General features: G+C 37.7%; 1 protein-coding gene across 10 annotated transcripts in view; it reads left to right on the top strand.

Annotated features, from left to right (window-relative positions):
- The window catches only part of RUNDC3B (RUN domain containing 3B), a 148,231-nt gene that overhangs the window by 88,289 nt on the left and 34,206 nt on the right, over positions 1–25,736 (top strand). For all 10 annotated transcript variants that reach the window (XM_073809626.1, XM_073809630.1, XM_033862963.2 and 7 more), the window contains 2 exons: positions 12,296–12,464; positions 18,438–18,595. In XM_073809626.1, the coding sequence (XP_073665727.1) occupies positions 12,296–12,464; positions 18,438–18,595 (327 nt within the window). The remainder of the gene's footprint in view (positions 1–12,295; positions 12,465–18,437; positions 18,596–25,736) is intronic.

Here is a 25,736-nt window from a genome sequence, read left to right on the forward strand (position 1 = left end):
TTTTTGTTTTTATTTCCCTTACTCTAGGAGATGGGTCAAAAAGGATCTTGCTGTGATTTATGTCATATAGTGTTTTGCCTGTATTTTCCTCTAAGAGTTTTATAGTGTCTGGCCTTATTTAATCCATTTTGAGTTTATTTTTGTGTACGGTGTTAGGGTGTGTTCTAATTTCATTCTTTTACATGTATCTGTCCATTTCTCCCAGCACCACTTATTTAAGAGGCTGTCATTTCTCCATTGTATATTCTTGCCTTCTTTATCAAAGATAAGGTGACCATATGTGCGTGGGTTTATCTCTGGGCTTTCTATCCCGTTCCATTGATCTATATTTCTGTTTTTGTGCCAGTACTATACTGTCCTGATTACTGTAGCTTTGTAGTATTTATAGTCTGAAGTCAGGGAGCCTGATTCCTGCAGCTCTGTTTTTCTTTCTCAAGATTGCTTTGGCTATTCAGGGTGTTTTGTGTTTCCATACACATTGTAAAATTTTTTGTTCTAGTTCTGTAAAAAATGCCATTGGTAATTTGATAGGGATTGCATTGAACCTGTAGATTGCTTTGGGTGTAGTACAGCCATTTTCACAATATTGATTCTTCCAATCCAGGAGCATGGTATATCTCTCCATCTGTTTATGTTATCTTTGATTTCTTTCATCAGTGTTTTATAGTTTCCTGATTACAGGTCTTTTGCCTCCTTAGGTAGGTTTATTCCTAGGTATTTTATTCTTTTTGTTGCAATGGTAAATGGGATTGTTTCCTTAATTTCTCTTTCTGATCTTTCATTGTTACTGTATAGGAATGCAAGAGATTTCTGTGCATTAATTTTGTATCCTACAACCCTACCAAATTCATTGATTAGTTCTAGTAGTTTTCTGGTGGCATCTTTAGGATTTTCTATGTATAGTATCATGTCATTGGCAAACAGTGACAGTTTTACATCTTCTTTTCCAATTTGTATTCCTTTTATTTATTTTTCTTCTCTGATTGCTGTGGCTAGGGCTTCCAATACTATGTTGAATAATAGTGGCGAGAGTGGACATCCTTATCTTGTTCCTGACCTTAGAGGAAATGGTTTCAGTTTTTCACCATTGAGAATGATGTTTGCTGTGGGTTTGTGATATATGGCTTTTATTAGGTTGAGGAAGGTTCCCTCTATGCCCACTTTCTGGAGAGTTTTTATCATAAATGGGTGTTGAATTTTTAAAAAAAATTGTATTTATTTATTATTTATTTCTGGCTGCATTGGGTCTTTGTTGCTGTGCGCAGGCTTTCTCTAGTTGCAGCGAGCAGGGGCTACTCTTTGTTGCAGTGCCTGGGCCTCTCATTGTGGTGGCTTCTCTTGTTGCGGAGCATGGGCTCTAGGCACACGGGCTTCAAGTTGTGGCACGCAGGCTTCAGTAGTTGTGGCTTGCAGGCTCTAGAGTGCAGGCTCAGTAGTTGTGGTGCACAGGCTTAGTTGCTCCGTGCCATGTGGCATCTTCCCAGACAAGGGCTTGACCCAGTGTCCCCTGCATTGGCAGGCGGATTCTTAACCACTGTGCCACCAGTGAAGTCTCTATGATTTCTTTCCTTCTACTAACTTTGGGTTTTCTTTGTTCTTCTTTCTCTAATTGCTGTAGGTGTAAGGTTAGATTGTTTATTTGAGATTTTTCTTGTGTCTTGAGGTGAGTTTGAATTGCTCTGAACTTCCTTCTTAGAACTGCTTTTTCTGCATCCCATAGGTTTTTGGATCGTTGTGTTTTCGTTGTCATTTGTTTCTAGGTATTTTTTAATTTCTTCTTTGATTTCTTCAATGATCTCTTGGCTGTTTAGCAGCACGCTGTTTAGCCTCCATGTATTTGTGTTTTTTACAGTTTTTTTCCTGTAATTGATTTCTAAACTCATAGCATTGTGGTTGGAAGAGATGCTTGATACGATTTCAATTTTCTTAAATTTTCCAAGGCTTGATTTTTGTCCCAAGATGTGGTCTATTCTGGAGAACGTTCATGTGCACTTGAGAAGAAGTGTATTTTTCCGCTTTCAAGTGTAATGTCCTAAAGATATCAATTAAGTCTGTCTGGTCTATTATGTCATTTAAAGCTTGTGTTTCCTTATTGATTTTCTGGCTGGATGATCTATTGGTGTAAGTGGGATGTTAAAGTCCCCCAGTATTACTGTGTTACTGTCAATTTCTCCTTTTATGGCTGTTAGCATTTGCCTTATGTATTTTGAGGTGCTCCTTTGTTGGGTGCATAAATATTTATAATTGTTACACTTTCTTCTTGGATTGATCCCTTGATCATTATGTAGTGTCCTTCCTCATCTCTTGTAACAGTCTTTAATTTAAAGTCTATTTTATCTGATATGAGTATTGCTACTCCAGCTTTCTTGTGATTTCCGTTTGCATGGAATATCTTTTTCCATCCCCTCACTTTCAGTCTGTGTCCCTAGGTCTGAAGTGGGTTTCTTGTAGATAGCATATATAAGGATTTTGGTTTTATATCCGTTCAGCCAGTCTGTGTCTTTTGGTTGGAGCATTTAATCCATTTACATTCAAGGTGATTTTCGATATGTATGTTCCTATTACCATTTTCATGACTGATTTGGGGTTGTTTTTGTGGGTCTTTTTCTTCTCTTGTGTTTCCCTCTTAGAGAAGTTCCTTTAGCATTTGTTGTAAAGCTGGTTTAGTGGTGCTGAATTCTCATAGCTTTTGTTTGTCTGTAAAGCTTTTGATTTCTCTGTCAATCTGAATGAGATCCTTGCTGGGCAGAGTAATCTTGGTTGTAGTTTCTTCCCTTTAAATATGTCCTGCCACTCCCTTCTGGCTTGCAGAGTTTCTGCTGAAAGATCAGCTGTTAACCTTATGGGGATTCCCTTGTATGTTATTTGTTGCTTTTCCCTTGCTGCTTTTAATATTTTTTGTTTGTATTTAATTTTTGATAGTTTGATTAATGTGCGTCTCGGCGTGTTTCTCTTTAGGTTTATCCTGTATGGGACTCGCTGAGCTTCCTGGACTTGATTGACTATTTCCTTTTCTATGTTAGGGAAGTTTTTGACTGTAATCTCTTCAAATATTTTCTCAGTCCCTTTCTTTTTCTCTTCTTCTGGGACCCCTATAATTCAAATGTTGGTGCGTTTAATGTTCTCCCAGAGGTCTCTGAGAGTATCCTCAATTCTTTTCATTCTTTTTTCTTTATTCTACTCCCCACCAGTTATTTCCACCATTTTATTTTCCAGCTCACTTATCTGTTCTTTTGCCTCAGTTACTCTGCTATTGATTCCTTCTGGAGTATTTTACATTTCAGTTATTGTGTTGTTCATCACTGTTTGTTTGCTCTTTAGTTCTTCTAGATCTTTGTTAAACGTTTCTTATATTTTCTCCATTCCGTTTCTGAGATTTTGGATCATCTTTACTATCATTACTCTGAATTCTTTTTCAGGTAGCTTGCCTATTTTGTCTGCATTTATTTGATCTTGTACGTTTTTACCTTGCTTCTCTGTCTGTAACATATTATTTTGTCATTTCAGTTGTTTTTTTTGATGGTTGGGTTGGGGCTTTATTCCTGTCTTACTGGTTGTTTAGCCTGAGGCGTCCAGCACTGGAGTTTGCAGGCAGTTGGGTAGAGCCAGGTCTTGGTGCTGAGATGAGGACCTCTGGGAGGCCTCACTCCAATTAATATTCCCTGGGGTCTGAGGTTCTCCGTTAGTCCAGCAGTTTGGGCTTGGCACTCCCACCACAGGAGCTCGGGCCAACCCTCGGCCTGGGAACCAAGATTCGGCAAGCTGCATGGTGTGGCAAAAAAAAAAAAAAAAAAAAAGCAAGCAGTACAATAACAAAGAATAAAAAATAAAATAAAATTAGAAAGATAAAAAATATATTAGAAAAAATAAAAATATAATTGAAACAACTTCAACAAAGTAAAACAAAACCACAACAGAAAAAAGAAAATAAACAAATAAATAAATAAATTTAAGAAAAGGGAGGGAACAAGCCAAAAGGAGCAGAGCAGTAACAAAGTGTAAAGAATACAATAAAATTAGAAAAATAAAAGATTTATTAGAAAAAATAAAAGTATAAATGAATCAACAACAGGGTAAAATAGAACCCCAACCTAAAAGAAGAAAAAAGAAAGCCTTGACTAAGTGGGGCAGAGTTCAGGCAGGGTTTGGAACATAGGCAGGGGTGGGGTTTAGGGTGGGGCGGAGCCTAGGTGGGGGGTGACATTTCAGCGTGGGGCCTGATGTTTCAGTGTGGGGAAGGGTCTAGGCTCAAGACCCACGCCAGCTGGAAAAGGCTTTGTGGGCGGGGCCTAGGCTGGCGACGTTCAAGTGTAGAGCAGGGCCTCTGCTTAGGCCCCGCCCAGAAGGGGAGGAATAGCACGTCCAAAGAAGGGCCTCTGGCGTGTGGGGTTCCAGAGTTTGGAGGTAAGGTCGTGGGTGAGGGCGTGTGGGTGGGGTTTAGGCCCAGCACGTTGGAGGGGGTCTCTGAGGTGTCTCCAAGCGTAGAGGTAAGGCCCTGGGTGGGGGTGTAGGGGCGGGGCTTGGGTTCTGCGGGCAGGAGGGAGGCTCCGAGGGCAGAGGATTAGGCCCGGGAGCCCAAGAGGCTCCCCGGTGCCTAAGTGGACAGGGAAAGCCTGGCCCCGTTCCCTTCCATTCCTTCACGCCCCTCCCCCACTGTCTCCCCCAGGGTCTCCCCCATCTCGTGGGTGGGTCCCACTGGGTGTAGGAACTCCTCCCCTCCCCCAGCCGCCCCGCAGGGCCGCCAGTCCAGGGCCGCCAGTCCTTTCCCGCCTCCACTTCTCCTCCCCCGTCCCTTCCACCCAGGCCCCATGTCCTACCCGGTCGCTGGGGGTTCCTCCCGTCCCCTTAGGTGTCTGTGGTCCCCCACCGGTGCCAGCTAGGTGCCCTAGTTGTGCGGGAGATGCGAATTCCGCGTCCTCCTAGCCTGCCATCTTGACTCTGCTCCCCTCTCTTTATATACTTCTGAAATGTTATGATCAGGCCAAAGCTGTAAGGGAGATAGAGTGAGTAATATATGTATATATGTAATATATGTATATGTACACACAAACATACACACACACCCAAGATACATTTATTGAGTGCCTAAAGAAACTTTCCTAGGGATACATACATGTCAAGACTATAGGAACTCTGTGAACTTCTAAAAAGGAATGCAATCCCTGTATCCAAGATAATCACCATCTAGTAAGAGAAGTCACTATGATTTCAGAGCTAGGAGTGTGAAGATATTTTAGGTGATGAAGGAGAAGGAGGAATAGAGTATTATGGTACAAAGATTTCTAACTTAAGTAAGTAGATCCCTTGGGAAAAGGGATAAGTCTGTTACATTAGATCTAGAAAAGAAATACACCAAGAAGATGTTTTTAACAGGCATAAAATTGTACTCTTTTGGGATATGTTTGGATTATAGGACATTTTGTGAAGATAACGGATAGTTCAAAACAATACTAGTAAAAATGTCAATACCATTTATTGCATGTTTATTATATAGCAAGCATTGTTTTAAGTCGTTTACTTCTATTAACTCATTAATCTCCTCAGAAGCCAGTGAGGTAAGCACCACTGTCCTTATTTTTAAATGAGAAAACTGAAACACAGAGAGGTTAAATACCTTGGCCATAGTCACACAGCTAGTTTGTGCAGAGTGGGCCTCAAGTCTGAAATTAAAGAGCAAGATGACAGTTGGAGAGAGGAGTTTGGTCATCAGAATGCAGTTAGAAAGGCTATTTTTAGCGATTTAGGAAATAATTTAAATTAAAATATGAAGAAAAATGTAAATACAAATTTTTCTCTTTTCGTACCTAAGAGACTGTAGTAATTATTACAGTGCTTTTAAAAAGATATGATAATGAAGCCTTCTCATCTGGTGCCCTCAGAATGAGTTTAATGACCTATATTCTGTGTCCCCAGCTGCTTAGCCACTTTTGTCTGATTTTTTTGTGCAATTTCCTCTTCCTTTGATGCACTAATCCAAACATATATGTATAGCTTCCTCTTCTTTGTATACTAAAGGATTCCTACCATCTTGTTATATAAACAAGAAAGGAAATACCAATTCAACCTAGTCGTAACCCAGTTAGCATTACAGACCATGGAGCTTTTCTTTTTAGAAAGATTTAAACTATCCTAATAGTCATAAAGAGCCAATATTTTAAAAATTGAATTACTTCCACCCAAATGTACCTGTAATTAGACACAATTTTTAAAAATTCTATTTGATGCCTCATTTAAGAAACCATAAGAGTCTGTCCCTCCCCAAATTACTGCTTTTAACTTATTTGGAAAATTAAGTGTTTATTGTAGAATAGTTGGAAAGTACAGAAAAGTAGAAAGTAGAAGAAAGCTTAAGTCACTCATCTTACATTTAAGGAGCAACTGCTAGAAGCATTAACATTTTGATGGATAGCTTTCAGCCTTTTCTGTACATAGGAATATTTTTAAATTAAAATGGAAGCATAATATACATGTAACTGTTTCCCTTAATACTGTATAATGAACATTGTTGCACATCTTTAACTGTCCTTCTATAGCATCATTTCCTAAAATAAATAGAATTCATTGTTAGTATAGTATGTTAACCCAGTTATTGTACTTCTGGAGTGCATTTAGTTTCGTCGTATATAGTATTGCAGTTAATATCCTTGTCACTACATCTTTTTATGCAGAACCATCATTATTTCTTTAAGTTAAAATCCTGGAAGTAGGGGCTTCCCTGGTGGCACAGTGGTTAGGAATCTGCCTGCCAATGCAGGGGACATGGGTTTGGGCCCTGGTCCAGGAAGATCCCACATGCCACAGAATAAGTAAGCCCGTGCACCACAGCTACTGAGCCTGTGCTCTAGAGCCTGCGAGCCACAACAACTGAGCCCGCATGCCACAACTACTGAAGCCCGCGCACCTAGAGCCCATGCCCCGCAACAATAGAAGCCACTGCAATGAGAAGCCCTCACACCTCATCGAAGAGTAGCCCCCGCTTGCTGCAACTAGAGAAAGCCCACGTGTAGCAACGAAGACCCAGCACAGCCAAAAATAAATTTAAAAAAAAATCCTGGAAGTAGAATTTCTAGTATATATGTCATTGAAACTTTTGAAACATGCTGTCAAGAGAGCATGTCCAGAGAGGCCATACTAATGTAGATCCTATCAGCAATATGTGACAGTGCCTGCCTCCGCAGTTTCCAACTTAAAGGTGTGGCTAATTCTGTAAGTAAAAAATGATATCCTGTTGTTGTTTCGGTTTGCATTTATTTGATTGCTGGTGAAGTTGAACTTTAAAAAATATTTATTAGCTGTTAGTCTTTTGAAATAGAGTTTTATCCTTCTGAAGCTAAATACATGAAATATGTTAAGAGAAAACATCCTAAAAAATATTTCATATTTAAAATTGGTTTAATTAAGTTTTAGGTTGTGTACCAGTGAGAAAAGTTAAGTTTTTTCTGAGTTACTGCTTGGTGTAACTTTAAAGATTTTTTCCTTGAATGGATTTTAGGCCAAAAAAGTCTAGTAGTAGCCAATGATTATTGGTCTTTTATGATGCCTTCAATTTTTCACTTTAAAGTATAATATTCTAGTAGCTAAGTCTTTATACTTAGAATGATTATTTCCTAAAGAGGTAAATTTCTGCAAACAAAATTGCTGAGTTAGAGAGACCGTAAACGATCCAGCATGCTGTTCAATTGCCCTTCCTAAGCGTAGCATTCCATGTACTGTTGGCTGTCCATATCTGCAGGTTTCACCTCCATGAATCAACCAGCTGTGGATCAGATGTATATGGGACTTGTACATATAAGGGACTTGAGCACCCATGGACTTTGATATCTGGGGTGGCTCCTGGAACCAGTCCTTCATGAGTACTGAGGGACCACTGTACTCTGCCTTTTCCCCCTCTTAGTAGGGAGACGCTAATCATTTGCTACCAAAGGCCAGTCTTTTCGCCTGTGTACTGCATCCCATCCTGTCTTTTCTGTTTAAGGTGTTAGCTCCAGCGGTTGTCCCCTTCCATTAATTTTTCCTTTTCTAGATCTTCCCACACATCACAGCATATAAGCATGTTGTTATTTTCCCCATCTTAAAAAATGAAACAGAGAAACTTTCCTAACCCCACATTCACTTCTAGCTTTTTCTTAGTACCCCTTCCTTTATTACAAAACCATGCCTCCCTTTTTTTTTTGGTCTCCATTCACTCTTGAACTATTCATATGAGCTTTAATACCTACCACTGAAACTGCTCTTTTCAGAGTCACCAGTAATTGTCTTGTTGCGAAATCCAGGGGTTAGTTTCCTCACCTTACTTGACCTTGGAGCAGTGTTTGATACACATGACTGCTCTTGTCAGCACTCTTCTGCTTTTCCTCCTTTTTACTCCCCTTCACTTACTTGACCTTGGAGCAGTGTTTGATACACATGACTGCTCTTGTCAGCACTCTTCTGCTTTTCCTCCTTTTTACTCCCCTTCACTGCTTTCTCCTCATTTCCCCAACCTCTAAATGTTGGACTGTTTCAGAGATCAGTCCTGAATCATCTTCTCTGTCTGTACTAAGTAGTTTCATCTAGTTTCATGGCTTTAAATACTATCTATGTGCTGCTCTTTCCCAAATATATACTTCCACCTGGAACACTACTCTAAACTCTGAAACTCATACATCCAGCTGCCAAGTTGACACCTCCACTTGGATGTGTAATAAGCACCTCAGATATAACAGGTGCAATAATGAACTCCTAATCCCATCACCCCACACCCCCTCACACAAAACAGCTTTCCTTCCTTTAGTCTTTGCCATTCCAAGAATGGTAGTTCTAGCATTCCAGTCATTTATGCTCAAAAACTTTGGAGTCATTGTTGAATTCTCTCTTCCGTAATCCACATACGATCCATCAGCAAATATTTTTGCACCACCATCACCTCCTAAATTTAAACCTGGAGATTTGCAAGAGTCTTCGTGCTGCACCTCTTGCCTCCTGTAGTTTATTTCTCCATAGAGCAGCCAGAGTGATCCTTTTGAACTATAAGTCAAATCACTTCATTCCTCTGCTCACAACTTTCCAGTAGTTTCTTTCCTTCTGACCCGAAGTGAAAAACAAATTCCATAGTTGATCTGGCCTTCAGTACCTCTCTGACCTCATGTCTTACTCCCTGCCCTGTTACTCACCGTGCTTCAGTAACACTGGCCATCTTGTTATCCCTTGAGCACACCGGGCACACCTGTGCATCTTTCTGTCCTCTACCAGGAGCACAGTCTCTCTCAGATATTTGCATGGCTAGTTCATTCATCTTCTCTAAAACTCAGCTTAATACCACCTTAGTAATGAAGCCTCCACTGAATGTTCTGCCTAAAATAGTGATACCAGTTCCCCTTACTGGTGTGACCTCAAGCATCTGCTTATCATCTCATATTCTCATTTTCTTCATTGGCTGAATGAACCTATTAAATAGTACAGCAGTACCTCATGGGGATATCATGAGGATTAATGAGGCGATGTATGTGAAGTGTTTATATAGTTCCTTGGACCACCATAGTTAGCATTTATTTTCTTCCTTGTCCTTATAAGGAACTTCCTTGTTATCAGTTCTCCCTTTCTACTCTTGGATTTTTTAATTTGTTTTTTGTTTTTTAATTTTCTTGTGTATTCATTGCTTTTTTTCTTTGTTTCCAGAAATATATCTATTTATTTATTTTTACTTTTGGCTGTGTTGGGCCTTTGTTCCTGCACACAGGCGTTCTCTAGTTGTGGTGAGCGGGGGCTACTCTTTGTTGCGGTGCGCAGCCTTCTCATTGCGGTGGCTTCTCTCGTTGCGGAGCACGGGCTCTAGGTGCATGGGCTTCAGTCGTTGTGGCACACGGGCTCAGTGATTGTGGCTCACAGGCTCTAGAGCACAGGCTCAGTAGTTGTGGTGCATGGGCTTAGTTGCTCTGCAGCGCGTGGGATCTTCCCAGAACAGGGATGGAATCCATGTCCCCTGCACTGGCAGGCAGATTTCTAACCACTGTGCCACCAGGGAAGTCCCTCTTGGATGTTTTTAAAACTTACTGATTTATTTATCATCTTTCCAGTTTCTATTATTGGTTCAGTTTTGGTAAATTTTATTTTGTTAAAATTTTCAGAATTTTATATCATGATGTTCAGAGAATTTCTTTTAATATCTTTTAAATCTCTTTTCATCTCTAGTTATATTATCTTTTGCTTTTTGTTATTGTAACTTTTATTTTTTTGTCTTTTAAATCATCCTTACCAAAGCTTTATCAATTTTGTTAGTCATTAAGTGTTTGTTTTTCTTTGTTGATCCTCTGTTGTACCTTTGCCATCTAGCTCATTAATTTCTGTTTTTATCTATATTATTTTGTTTCTTCTACCTTCTTTGGGTTTGTGATGATCTTTTCTTACTCTTTTGTAAAATCAGCTTTATTGATGTATCATTAACAAATAAAATTCTGAGATATTTCAAGTGTACATTGTGGTGATTTGATACCGTATTTTGATAATGTATACCTTGCGGAAGGATTTCCCCCGTGTTGTTAATTAACATATCCATCACCTCATGTATTTATCTTTTTGTGTGTGTGTGTGAACATTTAAGTTATACTCTCTTAACAAATTTCAGTTATATAATACAGTGTTATCAACTGTAATCACCATGTTTTACAGTAGATGCTCAGACTTTATTAATCTTACAGCTGAAAGTTTGTACCCTTTTACCAACCTCTCCCTATTCCTCCTCCTCGCCCCTGGGAACCATGTTCTAGTCTCTATTTCTATGAGTTTGACTTTTTTTTTTTTTTTTTAAGATTCTACATATAAGTGATACCTCCAGTATTTGTCTTTCTGTGTCTGGCTTATCTCACTTAGCATAATGCTCTCAGGATCCATCCATGTTGTTGCAAATGGCAAGATTTCTTAACCTCTCATGGCTGAACGGTATTCCACTGTGTATATGTATACACCACATCTTCTTTATCCATTCATTTATTGATGGACACTTAGCTCATGTCCATATCTTGATTACTTGTGCTGCAGTAAACATGGGAGTACAGGTATCTCTTCAAGATTCTGTTTTCATTTCCTTTTGATACATTCCTGGAAGTGGGATTGCTGGATCATATGGTAGTTCTATTTTCAATATTTTGAGGAAACTCCATTCTGTTTTCCATAATGACCGTATCAGTTGACACTCCCACAGCAGTGCACAGGGGTTCCCTTTTCTCCACATCCTCATCAACACTTATCTTTTTTGTTTGTTTGTTTTTTTGCGGTACGCGGGCCTCTCACTGTTGTGGCCTCTCCCGTTGCAGAGTACAGGCTCACGGGCCCAGCCGCTCCGCGGTATGTGGGACCTTCCCGGACCGGGGCACGAACCCATGTCCCCTGCATCGGCAGGCAGACTCTCACTGTGCCACCAGGGAAGCCCAACACTTATCTTTTTGATGATAGTCATTTTTTTTTTTTAAGATGATAGCCATTATGACATGTGAGGTGATATCTTGTGATTTTGATTTGCATTTTCCTGATGATAAGTGATGTTGAGCACCTTTTTATGTACCTGTTGGCCATTCGTATGTCTTTTTTTGAAAAATGTCTATTCTATTCCTCTGATTATTTTTCAATCACGTTTGTTTTTTGGCTGTTGAGTTCTCTATATATCTTGGATATTAACTCCTTATCAGATATATGATTTGCAGATATTTCCTCCCATTCAGTATGTTGCCTTTTCATTTTGTTGCTGGTTTCCTTTGCTGTGCAGAAGGCTTTTAGTTTGATGTAGCCCCGCTTCTTTATCTTGCTTTTGCTTTTTTTTTTACTTTTTTTTTTTTTGGTGTCAAATCCAAAAATCGTTGTCAAGATTGATGTCAAGGGCTTACCCCCTATATTTTCTCCTAGGATTTTTACAGTTTCAGGTCTTACATTCAAGTCTTTAATATATTTAGAATGATTTTTGTATATGGTATAAGATAGGGTTCCAGTTTCATTCTTTTGATCTACATGGGACAGTAAAAAGAACACAGCTAGACAGGTCTTCTCAGCACATGTGGAGTTTCTGGTTCTCTTCTTTAGAAGTGTTTTCTCTCTCCTCAGGACATTCTCACAGTTTCTGTGTTAGTGCCCTTAGGTCTGTAAACCTCACTTGAACTTCTGTAGCATCTCTAGGCTTGATGATAATATCATTATTATTGTATAGTCAGTGATGAATATTTTGGAGCTTGCTCACCAGTAGCTTGCAAATACAGAAGTGTTTCTAAAAAATCAAAGTGGAACATATTATGAATTTTGTTTCTTTAAAAATTTTTAATCTTCTCAGTTCTGACAGCATCAGCAGTGATGAGGAAGAGCTGAGGACTTTGGGAAGCAGTGGTAGTGAAAGCAGCACTCCAGAGAACATCGGGCCTCCTTTCATCATGGATGAGAATAGTTGGTTCAACAAGTGTAAGAGAGTTAAACAAAAGTATCAACTAACACTGGAACAGAAGGTATTTATCAGTTGTCAAAAGTCATTTAATTTGGTTCTAGTACTACCTTTAGACTGTCACTACCAAAAGACCTTTTAGCTGTATAGAAGTATTTACCTATTGCTACTTCCTTTCTGTTCTTGGATTGTCCTCCTTTTAATTAAAAATCAGGGCCTGGGCTTCCCTGGTGGCACAGTGGTTGAGAGTCCGCCTGCCGATGCAGGGGACACTGGTTCGTGCCCCGGTCCAGGAAGATCCCACATGCCGCGGAGCGGCTGGGCCCGTGAGCCATGGCCGCTGAGCTTGCGCGTCCAGAGCCTGTGCTCCGTAACAGGAGAGGCCACAACGGTGAGAGGCCCGCGTACCGCAAAAAACAAACAAAAAAATCAGGGCCAGTTTTAGGAGAGGCTTTTGTTTCTTAAATAATTTTATGTTTTAATATATATAATAAGCCATTTATTCTTCTGTATGCAGTTTCATTTGTCTGAGGTATTAGTTTCTATGATTAATTTTATAAAGGATTATTTGGTTTATGAAAATGCAGTAATTGCCTAAGAAATTCCATATATGTGTCTCACTCTTTTTTTTTTTTAAATCAGATATTTTAGCAGCTCTTGTGGGTTAAGCGCTGTAGTAGGCAAAGTGGGTTACATAACAGAATGGAATATAAACTCTATCATCTTGAGTTGTAACCTCTTCTTTTTCACTGTATGATTTATTTTCCTTCCTACCCTTCCTTTCAAATTATCATTACTCATAGATGAGCTGTGTAGGGAGAGCCCAATTGAATTATCCATAGAATTATCAGAACAATAAAAAATACACTGAGGAAAATGGTTACAAAGGAAATTTACAAATATGAAGAGATTTCCTGTAGACAAACAGCTGCTAGTTAGAAATATAAAGAAAACTTTAATACCCTGTTAAAGGAGAATTCTGGTACCAGCTACCAGCCGGAAGTCACGCTATGATAACTGAAAGCCTTTACATTGCAAAAATCTGAAAATGCCAAGTAGGATAAAATTTGAAAGAGTTTCATACAGAGCTGCTCTCTCAAAGAATAGGAGCTCACTAAGGACTGTAAACAAAGAAGGGCCTAAAAAATAGGAGCTCACTAAGGACTGTAAACAAAGAAGGGCCTCACTAAGGACCGTAAACAAAGAAGGGCCTGGAATAAGTCATGAGTTACAGTCACTGCAGGCTTCTGGGGTGGGGGTGAGGGGCCATTCCCTTAACCTAGGTACTTGTGTTTTAATACCAACCGGGGAGCAGCAAACCTAGGCCCGCTATCATTCGAGTTGGAAACTGAACCTAGAAGGCAGGATGCGCTGCAAAACGGCAGAGTAAGCACAGAAATTGACAAATAAACCTTGACTACATGAAACAGCAACAGCAATATTAGTGACCATTATGGGGTGGCAGTGTTGTTCTGGGATATGATTAACAACTTGCTTTGCAGAGGAATTAGATAAGCCCTGATTTGTAGCATTTGCTGATTTCTCTGGGATGAATACTCCCATCATGGCCAACTTAAAACTACCAATTTGATGTCACTGAATGTAGAATCAGGAAGAGAGGCACAGTAGCACACCATTACATAGTTTTTCTACCAGGCAGACACAGTAAATATAAATGACTTGAAGAGCACAGATTGTAATAGTAAAATATAGTAAAACACTTGGGAAACGATAGGTTTTGTAGTTATTCTGTTTTTTGATATAATTTACTTAATGGTAAGTTTATAAAATTTAATTTTTTATAATAGCAGTGTTTTAACAGCTGAATTACAAAATATCTGAAGCTTAACAATTAGTTCAGGCTTCAGCCTTCCCTGGGAAGTAAAATGGAACTAAAACACTATCTAATAGTGTCAGAAAGAGAGAGAGAGGGCGATTGAAGCTAAAGCCTTTTGAGGTCTTTGTATTACAGCAAAGGAGTATAGACATATTTTTTAATGTGTATTCCTGTTTCCAAAGTTGCAGTTAAAAGAAATAGAATATTTAGCTTTTAAACTAATAATAAGAAAGAAACAAAATAAGGAAAATTGATTAACACAATAGCAAAGAGCAAATGAGAAAAAATAAGGATGGTATAAAGAAAACACAAAATAAAGTGGTAGAAATAAATCTCAATACAACCAAAAGAGTCAACATCACCATAAAAGTAAATGGTGTAAACTTGCCAGTTAAGACAAACTCTTGGGAATTCCCTGGCAGTCCAGTGGTTAGGGCTCTGTGCTCTCACTGCCGAGGGCCCGGGTTCAACCCCTGGTTAGGGAGCTAAGATCCACAAGCCTCATGGTGAGGCCAAAAAATAATAATAATAATTTTAAAATTAAGAGAAAAAAGACAAACTCTTAAATTTATGTTTTAAATCATTAATTTTAGTTATATGCCGTCTGTAAGAGGCATACATAAAAGAGGGACACAAAAAAGTTGAAACTAGGAGTATAAAAATAGAGTAGGCAAATACTAACCAAAATAATTCTATATCAGTATCATTCAAGATAGACATTAAGGCAAAAAGCATCATTAAGACTAAAGAAAGAATTGCCTTTTTAAAAAAGAACAATTCATCAGGAATGTTGTTGAACAGTGCTGAACTTACATGCATTTAACAATGTAGCCATGAAAAATATGAGATAGAAATTGTTAGAATATCCATGAGAAATGGATAAATCCATAATTATAGTAGAAAATTTTAACATCCTAAGAATTACAGATTAAACAGACAAAAAATTGATAAGGATGTAATGAACAACACAGCTAGTAAGCTCAATCTAAAATATGTTAAATGCTAACAATTAGAACACACATTCTTTTCAAGCACACATGGGACAACTATTCAGTTTTTATGGACTATGCTAGATCACAAAACAAATGCCGTTAAATGCCAAAGAAATGATGTAATAGTGATCACAATGCAATAAAGTTAGATTCAATAGAAAAATTTTACCACACCCTGAAGTACACAAATGGGGATTTAAAAAAAATAAAGTCTTCTAAATTTTGGGTCAAAAAAGAAATGTGGAAATACTTAGAAGTGAACAGGAATGAAAACAATGCATACTCTTAGTACTAAGTTGCAACTTGTTCAGTGCTTGGAGAATTACTTATCTTAGAAAAGAAAGAATGAAAATTAAAGAGCTAAGCATCCAAGAAGTAAAAAAACCAAACCAGTTCAAAATAAGAAAAATAAGAGCAGATATTAATGAAATAGAGATACAGAATTAATAAAACCAAAAGCTGATTATCTGTAAAAACTAATGAAATATACAAATCTCAACCATAATTAAATTTAAAAGAGTTAAGGCACAGATAGACAATTTTAAGAATTAAAAGAGACTAGACAGGGACTTCCCTGGTGGTCCAGTGGTTGAGAATCTGCCTTCCAATGCAGGGGATACAGGTTCAATCCCTGGTTGGGGAACTAAGATCCCACATGCCGCAGGGCATCTGAACCCGTGCGCCACAACTAGAGTGCCTGTGTTGTGCAACTACAGAGCCCACGTGCACTGGAGCCCGCATGCAACAACTACAGAGCCTGTGCACCCTGGAGTCCGCGCACCACACAAAGCCTGCGAGCCGCAACGAAAGATCCCGTGTGCCGCAGCTAAGACCCAATGCAGCCAAAATTAAATAAATAAATATTAAAAAAAAAAAGAAGAGGCAGCATAACTATAAATGCAGTGGAGACCCCCCATAATTATTAACGAATAATTTTACCAATTTTATGTCAACACCTTAGAAAACTTAGATGAAGAATTTTTATAAATATTACTTCTCAAAACTAATAGACCTATAATCATTGAAAAAATTAAGCAAGTAGTTTAAAATCTATTCCCTCCTCTCCCCAGAATCACCACACTTGTTTGGTTTTTGAGGTAAATGATACCAAATGTTCAAAAGGCAGTAATTCCTATTTTATACTGACTGTTCTTGAGAATAGGAAAAGAAGGGATATTTTCCAATGAGTTTAGGAAGTCAGTATAACTTTGATACTCATGTAAAGTCACGTGAATTAATACAGGATGTGATTAATATAAAAACCATAGTACGAACCATTTGGTGTTATCTAGTAAATGTGGAGATATGTGTGGCCTGTGGCCCAGCGACTCTGCTCCTAGTCATGTCTCCTAGAAACTCTCAGATGTGTGTCCCAGGTGTCTCATAACTGACTGTTCACAGGAATATTGTTTATATTAAGAAAAATCTAAAATGATCCATATGGCCATTGATAGGAGAGTGAATAAATAAGCTGTAGTATGCATGCAACAGAATACTATCCACGATTGAGAGTGATGAATGAACTACAGTTAGACTCATCACTGTAGATGAAAAAGCAAGTTTGAAAAGAATATAGATAAAACCCATCCAAACTAAATATATTGTTTTTTTTGTTTTTTTGTTTTTGTGGTACGTGGGCCTCTCACTGTTGTGGCCTCTTCCGTTGCGGAGCACAGGCTCCGGACGCGCAGGCTCAGTGGCCATGGCTCACGGGCCTAGCTGCTCTGCGACATGTGGGATCTTCCCAGACCGGGGCATGAACCCATGTCCCCTGCATCGGCAGGCGGACTCTCAACCACTGCGCCACCAGGGAAGCCCAATATATTGTTTAAGATGACATACATTTGTGGTAATGCTAGAAGGGAAAGCAAGGGGATGATAAACACAAATCTCAGGGTATTGTTATCTTTGCAAAGGAGGCAGGGGATGTGATCAGGGAAAGACATTATAGGGGCTCTGAAAGTATTGCTGGTTGATCTAAGTGCTGGGTATTTAAGTATTGTTTAATTACTGATGTTTATAAATAATCATATTTATATAGTTTCTGTTAAGCTGTGTATACCTACCGAATTTCATTTGTAAAAATTAACTTTAGTTTTTGAGATTTTTATTATGGAAAAAGCAAATATTTGAGAATTGTCAGGAAAAAAATCTGAAAAAGAAGTTTGGTAACAGGAACAGTGTTAGTTACTATTAACATGTATCATGAAGCCAAAATAGCTAAAGCAGTTTGTTAATGGCACATGAAAAGGATAAGAAATGGAACAGAAGAATACTCTAAGAAAAAAAGATTCTAATTGATATCCTGAGAGGAATTTTAAAGCACACTGATCTAAAAAGAATAGGATGCCATGAGAAGGGAACAGTCAGAAAACACACAAAAAAAACTGGAAATGAAAAATAAGATTCCCTGAGTTCAAAAATTTAGTATAAGGATTTGGAGGATAAATCCAGTGAAGACTCCCAGAAAGCAGAGCAAAAGGACAAAGAAACAGTAAATGGGTGAAAAGATAAGAGAGGATCTGTTCAAAAAGTCTCATATCTATTAGGTGTCTGCTGATAATAATAGCTAGGAATTATACATTGCATACAGGGTACCAGCTAGTATTCTAAGCACTGTATTAATTCATTTGATCTTCCCAGCTAGGTACCCTTATTGTTCCCACTTTTTTAGATGATGAAAATAAGGCACAGAGAGATTAAGTAATTTACCCAAGGACACTTAGTTTATAAGTAGTAGAACTGAGTATGACACGATATAATCCCTAAGCCTGCAGGCCTAACCTAGACAGTATACTGCTTCCCACTAATTTGTTAATGCTAAAATGTTAATAAGTGTTTTTGAACAATAATCACAGAGAGGCAGCTTTATAATTGATCATTCTGTAATTAGGTCTGTATTTTGAAGCTAGGAGGCATTGAGAGTGTTTATCACTATTGTGGAGCTTAGAAATTATAATGTTTTAATGAAGTTTTACCTTAAATTACAAACATATTTTATTGAACTTAAGAGAAGAGCTTTAAATAATGGAAAACATATATTAAATTTTTAATTCAATTAAAGCTTTTTTTTCTATTTCTTCAGTGATACTTTGAAATTGTTTCATTACAATATAGATAAGAATAACATTTAAGCTACTCAGCATTTGTCTTCAAGATACATATTAGAGTTTTGCACTTGCTATATGTTGGTGATCTGTATTTCCAGGGTTATCTTGAAGAACTCTTACGACTTCGAGAGAACCAGCTGTCTGAATCTGTCGCTCAGAATAAAATACTACTACAGAGGATTGAAGATTCTGATCTGGCTCATAAATTGGAGAAGGAACAACTAGAATATATAATTGTGGAGCTTCAAGATCAGCTGTAAGTGAGTCCTTTTGGAAAAATTTTGGCAGTAAAGTTAAGAAAAATGGCATGTGTGGCATAGGATTCAGGTTCCAAGAAGTCTGATTGCCTTCTGTTTAGTTCTTTTTCAGTTACTCTTTTTAAAAAGTTTCCTTTTTTCTTATAAAAGTAATCATGGTCACTGTAGAAACTTTACAAAATATGGGAAGAAAATAAAAATCACCTTCAGTTGTGCTATCCAGAGTTAACACGATAACTTGGTGTGTATTATTCCAAATGCACATGCATATTTTTAAAGTATTTATTTAGTGATTGATTGATTGATGCAAAAAGATGGTATATAAGGTCATCTATTCGAAGTACACTGTACTATTTAAGTACAGTGCCATTATAGAAACTGTTTGTTACCAGGTTGTGCCAGGATGTCACTAAGCACAGTTTAGTAGAGCTGACTTTTTTTCATAGCAAGACTTTTTTTGATGAAGAAAACTGTGTATTGATCTACATTCTGGTACAGCTCCTTAACTTATCACTGTTCAAATCACTTGCACTAACCATACCATTTTGTCAAACTTAATTTTATCAATTAGTTGTTTATGGTGAAAATCTTCTCATATTAAATATTTACTTAATCTTAAGGATGACTTTTAAATTTTTTACTTTGAAATAATTTCAAACTTTCAGAAAAGTTGCAAGGATAGTACAAAATAATTCCCACATGCCCCTTCTTAGATTCACCAATTTTCAGCATTTTCCACATGTCATAATTCTCTCCCTCTGCTCGTATATACAAACATTATTTTTTGAACTACCTGAGAGGTTGCATACATCATTATCTCTTTACCCCTTAGTACTTCAGTGTGTTTTTCCTAAGAACAATGGCATTATCTTAAATACCCACACTTCGGCTCTCATTTTAAGAAATTTAAATCAGTAAAATACTTCTTTTACCTGTAACTCATATTTCACTTTCATCAATTGTCCAAGTAGTGTTTCTTATTGCTTTTGCTTTTTTGGTACAGGATCCAATCCAGGATCACATTTTGCATTTGGCTGTCATTCTCTTTAGTCACTCTTAACTTAGAATAGTTTTTCAGTGATTGTCTCACATGAGATTGTTATTTCTGAGAATGCAGGCTAGTAATTTTATAGACTATCCGTCAATTTGAGTTTGTTTGCTTTTCCTTGTGATTAGAATGAGCTTATCCATTTGTGGCTGGAATATAGCGTAAGCAGTGTGTCCTCAGGATATCACATGCAGAGGTCAATGAAGTCTGTTGGCCTTTTATTAGTGATGTTAATTTTAGTCATTTGGTTAAGGTGTTTTTCTCTTCTGTATAGTTACTGTTGTTCCTTTTGTAATTAACAACTAATTTGCAAGGAGATACTTTGAGACTAAAAGCATAAAAAATGATTTTTTTAAGTAAAGTTTTATTAAGGAGCATAAAAATTAAATGTTTTCTGGGAATTTGTATCTTGATAAAAAGAATTATGTTCGCATATTGTTTTTTACTTTTTTTCTAATTTTTTAAACATATTTTTAATTTTATTTTATTTTTTGGCTGCATTGGGTCTTTGTGGCTGCATGTGGGCTTTCTCTATTTATGGCGAGCGGGGGCTACCCTTCGTTGCGGTGCATGGGCTTCTCATCGCAGTGGCTTCTCTTGTTGCAGAGCACGGGCTCTAGGCACGCAGGCTCAGTAGTTGTGGACCCGGGTTCTAGAGCACAGGCTCAGCAGTTGTGGCGCACGGGCTTAGTTGGTCTGCAGCATGTGGGATCTTCCTGGACCAGGGATCGAACCCGTGCTCCCTGCATTGGCAGGCAGATTCTTAACCACTGCGCCGCCAGGGAAGTCCCATTTTTCTAATATTTTAAAGAGAGTGTGTCGTATGGGGTATCAGTCACTGAGGGGCAGATTAATACCTCCCGTAGCCCCTCACTACTATAAGCAGAGAGAAGAATATTATGAAGCAAACAGTAGAGATTTCTGGTTATTTCTTTACAATTAAAAGATTAAGAAAATAATTTTTCTTTTGCAAATAATACTGGTAGTTTGTCTAAATGCTTTTAACTTATAAATAATTATGTAGTCGGTTTTTATTTCATCACAGAGATATTTTCATTTGAAGAATTAAATCTGACTGTATCACATTTATTTTGCTTCTGATAATTTAAAGGAAACAGTCTCAAACTTTTTAGCTTGAAAAAGAATCTACGAGTTATGGTTTTATCTTACTTTTGTGATAGAAGTGTCGTTGATCTTCCTGATTTTGCAAAGAAACCTTAGAGTTATTTTTAATCTCTTTAAGTTAATAGAGCAAAAAATAAAAAATTAAGGCCACTGATGAGAATTAGACTATTGAGTTTAGAGGTTAAAGATTTATTTTCACATACCATGGCTACAATCTCTGGCTAGGTTGTAAATTGGTGTCTTACAAGGTTCCTTTGTACAAAAACATTACAAGAATACTTAATGGAAGAGTAAGATATATGCCTTCCAGAATGTTTACGATTTACTTCGTTATCAGAATCATATTTAAGGTGCAGATAATCTCTGGGCACCTTGAAACTATAGGGAGAGAGTGGACATTTTTTCCTTCCTGATATTTTTTTTACCAACAGTTAGGAAGGCCTGCAGTCAAAGTTGGGCACTGAAGTTCCCTTTGTTAATCCAGAGGAGATAAAAGTGGCCTTGAGAAGATTAAAATGTATAATGTATAAAGAAAAAGGTCAGAAAAGGAGCATTAAATAGAATATGAAGCATGAAGTATTTGCTTCTACATTATGTTGATTAGCTTTTCCTGGGTGATTTAAATAATTTGTCACTTAGCTTTTTATATATTTCTCAACGGTTATCTGTGTTGTTGAATTACTGTTAAAGTATGCTTTAATAATGTCTTTGAATACTCATAAAATCTGAACATCTTGTAGTTTGGGCAGTAGAGTGCACAGTGTGATATGGTAGAGGAGTACCCCAAAGCTTTCTTGCAGATCAGGACTGTGTTCAGATACTGGCTCTGTCCTTGCCTAATATGAGCTCAATCTTGATTAATATCTTGGAGCCTCTGTTTCCTTATTTGTAAAACTGAGATAATATTCACCTTGTGGATTATTATGAGTATTAAGTGGTATCATGTTTAACACAGGTAGGACAAAGAAGGTAGTCAAGATTATTAGCCTGTTTTGGCTTACAGAAACCTTAAGATCTCCTTGATAAATTCACTCGGATAAATAGTGAGTTTAAAATGCTTTACCTTATCATGCCCAGACCATGAATTTGGACTTGATTGTATTATTCCTGAGTATCACTTTTGAGATCTAGTTTCTAAATGGTAGTTGGATTAATATTTATAATAATATTATGGATCTGTGATAGACCTTCAGATAGTTGTTCTACTGTACAAAAGATTCTTTGTAAAACACTGATTGCAGACCTCAAGAATAGACAGCTTCAGAACAGTATGCAAAAGCTAAATTCTTTGTCATGATTAATACCAATAAAATGTGTAATAGGGAGTCTTTTATATTTAGTTGATGAAATTTTTCTATTCATGATTTGAAGAATAGGACTAGTAAAATGTCTTACAGGGCTTCCTAGAGAAGGGACTGAAGAGTCTAAATAGTAGAGTGAAGAATCATGCATTGCTAAAACTAAGCCATTGTCATAGTTCAACAGCCAGTTTGGTGTAGTTCATGGTGAGTAGTGATGGTTTGATCTGTCGGCCTGCAAACCAGAAGCCAAGGATGCTGTGGCATCCTGGTTCACAAATTTTAGGATGAGTGGTATGGATTCTAACAGGAGAATGCAGTGATGTCATCATAGCCCAGTTAATAATGGACAGATCATGACAGTTGCTGGTCATATATATTTTTGGCAGGTAACAGTTATTAAAATAGTAAATTACAATCATGCTAATATATATTACATACTCTATTATCCATATAAGAACAGAAAAGTCAAGAAAATGCATCCAGAAGAGAAAAAGGCCAGGTACCAGATAGGTAGAACCATTTCTATTGTATTTTCTTGGTATTAGTAAGAAATTATATATTACAACAGGAAAGGGGTACTTATTTGATATGAATGGCATTCCATTGCCTTTATAGTCCTGATGTTAGATTAAAAGTGCTGGCAGAGTCTCTTATATCTGAGCAGATGTCCTTATATCTGGGCCAGGGGCCTCCAACAGTTAGAACTGCCCTACAGATTTCATGGAGAAGTGACTCATTTTATTTGGCAAGTGTTTTACATTGAGTACATGAAAAAGGGAAGCATCCCTAAATTACAATTTATAAATAGGACAATATCACTATTAACATATAAATATTGTTTTGTTTAGTTATTTCTGTTATTTAGCATTTAATACTTATAAAATTATAATTAGCATTTAAATTCTGAAGCTATTATTATTTTTTTAATTTTTTATTAAGAAATTTTCAAGGGACTTCCCTGGTGGGGCAGTGGTTAAGAGTCCACCTGCCAATGCAGGGGACATGGGTTCGAGCCCTGGTCCGGGAAGATCCCACATGCGGCGGAGCAGCTAAGCCCCTGCACCACAATTACTGAGCCTGTGCTCCTGCACCACAATTACTGAGCCTGTGCTCTAGAACCCGTAGGCCACAACTACAGAGCCCACGTGCCAAGAGCCCGTGCTCTGCAACACGAGAAGCCACCACAATGAGAAGCACATGCACCACAACCAAGAGTAGCCCCCTCTCACTGAAGACCCAATGCAGCCAAAAATAACTAAATTTATAAAATAAAAAAAAAAGAAAATTTCAAGTATCCACAAAAGAAAGAATTGTAGAATAAACCCCTGATTGCCCGTCACCCAGATTGAACAGAATTTGTCACATTTGCTTTACTTGTCTTTTTTCTTTTTCACTTTTTGCTGAATGATTTTGAAGCAATCATGCCCTTTGATTCCTATGTACTTCATTGTACATCTGTAAAAACTATGGATACTTTCTCACATAATTTCATAATCACACCTGATAAAATTAGGGACAATTGTTTTTATCATCGAATGTGCTTTCATACCAAGTTTCCGTAATTGTTTTAAAAGAAACTTTTTTGTAGTTGATCTTTTTCAAATCAGGATTCACTCATACTTTACGTATAGTTATGTCTCATAAGCCTCTTAATTTAGAACAGTTTTCCCCACTTTTACTTTTCCTGTCATTGTCTATTTGCAGACTTTTCCTGCATAGCATCCAGCATTCTGGATTAGTTCTTTGTAGTTTATTTACCTTGTTCTTATATGCCTATGCCTCCCAGTATGTAGCCATTAGCCACATGTGACTGTTGAGCACTTGAAATGTGGCTAGTCTGAGCTAAGTTATGCTGTAAGTAGAAAATCCACACCGGATAGTGTGAAATAAAGAATGTAAAATGTCTCCTCAGTAACTTTTTATATTGACTACCTATTGAAATGCTAATGTTCGGGATGTATTGGGTTAAATAAGTGCATCATTAAAATTAATTTCACCTGCTTTTTAAGGTGGCCACTAGAACATTTTAAATTCCATATGTGACTCTTCTTGATTGGTGCTGGACAGCTGTATTCTCTGTATTATATCCTCTCTTCTCAAAGTGGACTGGCTACATTTGCATCATCTGGGAGCAGATTCTCAGGCCCCTCCCCAGACCTGTGGAATCAGCATCTGTATTTAATAAGATCCTCAGGGGATTAATTGACACATTAAAGTTTGAGAAATCACTGCTTTGTACTGTTTGTTCTGTAAAGTATATCCTCTTAACTCTGGATTAGTAGTTCTCAATCTTGGTTGCACATTTAGAATCCTTCAGGGAGCCTTTTAAAAGTATATTTTGAAAAATGAGGATGCCTGCCTGAGCCTTGCCTCAAGAGATGTTCATTTAATTTGTCAAAGGTGGGACCCAGGCAAGTGTACAAGTGTTTAAAAAGCTTCCCAGGTGTTCCTGATGTCCAGTCAGCCTTGAAAACCACTGCTCTGAGGTGCTGGGCTAAATTTGAGTTTAATTTTATGACAAGAATATTTTATAGGTAGTGCTCAGTACTTCCTATCGGGAAGCAGACAAGTTGTCCCACTTTTATTGATCTTAAAATAGGACAGTGGATTTAGGTGGTTACAGCCTCATTTCTCCTTTGTGGAGGTTCTCATCAGCGTTTCATCTAATGGCTTGACCATGGATAAGCATTACTTGGAGCAGTTGGTTCATCAGGATTTGTAAAATGGTGATTTCCTAATTGTTATTCCCTCCGTGCTTAAAGGCTAGAATCGTCTATAAAGAACTTTTCCTTATTAGGGCTATTTGGTGGTTACCATGACAGTTCTTACAGGGTATTATTAATTTTCAAAGTAAGATGCTGATGTCCTACTTAGCTCCTAATGAAGTGAAGATTTTGCTTTGCTTTCTCTCTTCTGAGATTATGAACTTGTTACATATAATCTCTTCTGTAATGTGAATTAGCGCGTACAAGGTTCATAAGTAAGGGGATGATGTTAGTATAGCAAAGAAATCGCCTTGATTCATAATTGATTTTTTCCTAGAGGTTAACATTTCTCAAAAAAGTAACACCAGCAGGGACTTAACCTGGTGGGTAAGACTCCAAGCTCCCAACACAGCAGGCCCGGGTTTGATCCCTGGTCTGGGAGCTAGATCCTACATGCACGCTGCAACTAAGAGTCCACATGCCACAATTAAGAAGCCCGCAATGTGCAACTAAAGATCCCGCACGCCACACCTAAGACCTGGCGCAGCCTAAATAAATAAATAAAACACCAGCAGAATGCAGAATACATTAATACAGGCAAATACTGCAGGCCACCAACAGATGGCACTCTCTCACTGTACATAATACTCTCTCACCGTGCTTTCCTCTAGCTCAGTTGAGCTAGAACTTGGAGGTGCTTGTTCTGTAGTTGTCCTTGCCCCCATTGTAAACCTCAGCCTCAGCAGCCTTGACCCTTCCTTGCACCCTCTTCCATCAAATGGCTTTTACTTTTTTGTTGTTGTTAAAGCTGTTGTCGTTGTAAAGTTATTGTAATATTTCTTTAATTAATAGGAATTTAACAAATATTTTAAATTGGGTTTGAAGTTTTGTTAGGTTTGTCACAGTTTTTCTTAGTGTTGTAGTTGGAAGGTTGAATAGACTTTGAGTTGTCAGCCCCTAA

Source organism: Tursiops truncatus, chromosome 9 (assembly GCF_011762595.2).
Source record: "Tursiops truncatus isolate mTurTru1 chromosome 9, mTurTru1.mat.Y, whole genome shotgun sequence".
Classification (NCBI taxonomy): domain Eukaryota; kingdom Metazoa; phylum Chordata; class Mammalia; order Artiodactyla; family Delphinidae; genus Tursiops; species Tursiops truncatus.